The sequence below is a fragment of the Ylistrum balloti genome, unplaced genomic scaffold (genome assembly GCF_031769215.1).
Source record: "Ylistrum balloti isolate Yb309-2 unplaced genomic scaffold, AGI_CSIRO_Ybal_v1 Utg370910, whole genome shotgun sequence".
Taxonomy (NCBI): domain Eukaryota; kingdom Metazoa; phylum Mollusca; class Bivalvia; order Pectinida; family Pectinidae; genus Ylistrum; species Ylistrum balloti.
This window is the reverse complement of record NW_026782516.1, coordinates 47,142-50,355: the sequence shown is the minus strand read 5'-3', so window position 1 is coordinate 50,355 and position 3,214 is coordinate 47,142. Positions and strand designations below refer to the sequence as shown.

Sequence of the window (3,214 nt, the reverse complement as noted above, 5' to 3'; positions counted from 1 at the left end):
ATCATTGCAGTACACTAAATAAATAAAATCGAGCATCGCTATACAAACCAATTAGCCTGAATTCAGTCACTTCAAAGATTCTAGTTTAAAAATGTCAGGGATTATGATATGGAATTAGTGTATCATATCTTCACAAAATACTAACATGGTTTCAGAAACGGCTCTCCTTGCGTCATCCATTTATAGGCGTCATGAATATTGTATATCTGATAAAAAGGGAAAAAAATCTGCACTGTACCACATCTACGATTATCATTTTTCACTTCAGTTCAAGCGTCTTATTGCTTCTGATCACGTATCTTCTTATTTGCACTTGGTCACATCCAGTTGCACAGATTGCTGTACTAAGAGTTTATTGATCAAAAAGTGTAACACTTTGGTGTAAACTTGTGGTCAACACCTTGCTACAATATAACGTCTGTTAAACTTTGACTTAAAGGTATAGGTTATTGGAGAATTCACGATATGGATTGGAGGGCTGTTCCAGGTATTTACAACCCTATTGTAAATATATGTAGGATATCTCTAACACCCTTCGAGATTTATCTGATAAATGTATCGTTATTGATGAGATACATCATATCCGATCAAATGTATCAGCAACCTTATTAACAAAAATACGAAACTTAGACCACAGACAAGCATTGTATATAGAAAGGTATATGCCAAGAGCGAGCGCGGACTGATCAATACTATCAAAAACAAACATACAATTCCTTAGTCAACTTCAATACTTTCAATTTTTCTCTGAAAGGATTCCAGATTGTTCAAGCTTTATTATCGGTTGTATGTGACTGCTTCCGGTGTGATGACATCCTGTCGGGTAACTTGTTCTCGGGAACCCTCCGTCTGTTTGTTGATTTTGTTACAACCCCTTACAAATGTACTTCATTTGTTTAATAAACAGCCTGATTTCGTTAAAACGATTTAACCATGATGCCGATGCATTTCAATTCAACATTATTGCTTTAAAGATATATTCCTGTCGACGTCCAAAATCACTAGACCCGTCAGAACAAAGACAACTGTTTTTGTACAAAGATGATGTGAAAAAATAATCCCTAACATAAAAGTCAACTTCACATATTTATAGCACTATATTATCATCATGCTTTATATATTATCATCATACACACTTTGAATTTGACAAATACATACGCTGTACATGTACATGCACATTATCTTTACATCTGATACACAAATTGCGGAAATGCGTATACTGGGGGATATCTAGTACGAGAGCTAATTTCCTGTTCATTTCTTAACTACCAGCAAAAAGCATATCACAATCAACACTGAAATCTCCCCTGTTTTCAAATGGAGGGTAATAATTCCATTTTCACGAATGCGCTGAATGTCTTAAATGGCTTTGTCGGACTTTTGTCGAATGCAGTAAATAACAGTAGCAATGATACACTCCCGGTTTCAAGACAGGCAGATTCAGGAAAAGGGAGTGGATATACGTTGGAACAATGGAATTGGGACCTGGCTCAATCTTTTATAGGACTGGACGTTTTTCTAGGCCTATACATACTTTTGGGAGTATCTGGCAACATCCTCATTATCATCATCTACCAGTTCAAGATAAAGAAGAAGTTTGAGGATCGTTTCTTTATCATGGTCCTAGCTGTACTTGATATATGCGTCTGTGTCACCGGTCCGGCAACCTATCTGCTTTTGAACATCTTACCTGTAACTTTTTACGACAACTGGGGATGTAAGATTGCCTGGTTTAATGGAAGAAATCTCAGTAACACGTCTGGTATGTTAATCCTTGTGATAGCCATCCAGAGGTATCTAAAGGTGTGTCGGCCATTTGGATGGCAAATGACGATTGGGTGGCAGAAGGCTGCTGTTATTGTTCTGTTGATCGCGTCAGTGCTAATTGACATTCCAATTCTGTTTTTCTACGGAACTTCGGCCATCCACAACACCATATTAGGGGTCACGGGGTCAAGGTGTGGCAGGAGAACTAACGTCAGTACTGATTTTGAATTGGCTATCAGTATCTACTTTTATTGCATGTTTGTTACTGCACTTTCCTTCATCTCCGGAATAGCTTTCATGTACGTGTTGATAGGAAGGAGGATCTTTAATCAGATGAAGAGGAAGCGAGAGATGGAGGGAGGTATGAGAACTACAGCCAATGTAAAGTCACTCGCTGATATGGAGTTTTCGAAACAAGAAGAAACTTCAGTCGTTGAAAGCCAAGTGACGACTCAAAATGTCGGCACTTCCGGTTCAAGAGATCCTGACGGTACACGGAAGACTAAGAAGAAAAAGGATAAATGGGCGACACATCGATATTCTTTAATGTTTATGACAATTTCAGCCATTACCGGTGTGACTTATGTACCTTCTCTTATTGTAAATATGTGCATCAATCTAGACTCGGACGAGTTTTGGATATACTTCTCCTCTATAGAGAGACAGGTGTACCTGTTTATATTTCAGTTCTTCTTGTTAAATCATGTGTCAAATCCGTTTATATACGGCTTCTTTGATAGTTCATTCAGAGCAGAAATGAAGAAATTATTTCGTCGATAACAATTATGGATGAGTTGTTCTGTGCACTTTCTTAGAGAACTATACAGAGGAAAAGTGCCTCTAGAATCTAATGACGATACAAAGTATAATTGGAGAACGCTGATTCTGTTTTTCGATTTTATGAAAATCTGCTAAAAGTTGCATTTTGTCATATTTTGCTATTTATCTATCCATCTATTTGTTTATTTATACCTTTGTTTATTTTAGGTATCTTGTTTTAACGTTGGTTCCTACAACTGCCAAAAAGAAGATCCACCTTCACATTGTATGTTCACATCCTTCACAGAAATGTTAGCATGTGGGAACCCATAAAATTGTTTGTTTTCTCTATTAAATAACAATTATTCGTCTATATGATTTTATAAAGTAAAACAAGCCTATAGCTCTCCTTGAAAACAAGCTAAGGCATTAAGTTATGCAGGAATTGTAACCGTTATCGATTTACTGATGAAGAGTGTACAGAGAGTCCGATTTTGCCGAGGCTTAGCTATGTATCGAAAGGAAGACTTGTAAAAGATGTTTAATTTGCAGTTGTTTTGTACATTATTTGACCATTATCATCGGTACCATGTACAGTTTAACCATTACCATCGGTACCATGTACAGTTTAACCATTACCATCGGTACCATGTACAGTTTAACCATTACCATCGGTAATATGTACAGT

At 36.9% G+C, this 3,214-nt stretch overlaps 1 protein-coding gene across 1 annotated transcript; it reads left to right on the top strand.

The window, feature by feature from the left end:
• Positions 1-1,317: 1,317 nt before the first annotated feature.
• On the top strand, positions 1,318-3,214 carry LOC132559416 (cholecystokinin receptor type A-like). The gene has a single exon (XM_060224028.1). The coding sequence runs from the start codon at positions 1,318-1,320 to the stop codon at positions 2,545-2,547; it is 1,230 nt and encodes a 409-aa protein (XP_060080011.1). The 3' UTR covers positions 2,548-3,214.

Bases quoted from the DNA above. Each gene is read 5' to 3' on its own strand.
- LOC132559416 (XM_060224028.1), top strand. From the start codon at position 1,318: ATGGAGGGTAATAATTCCATTTTCACGAATGCGCTGAATGTCTTAAAT.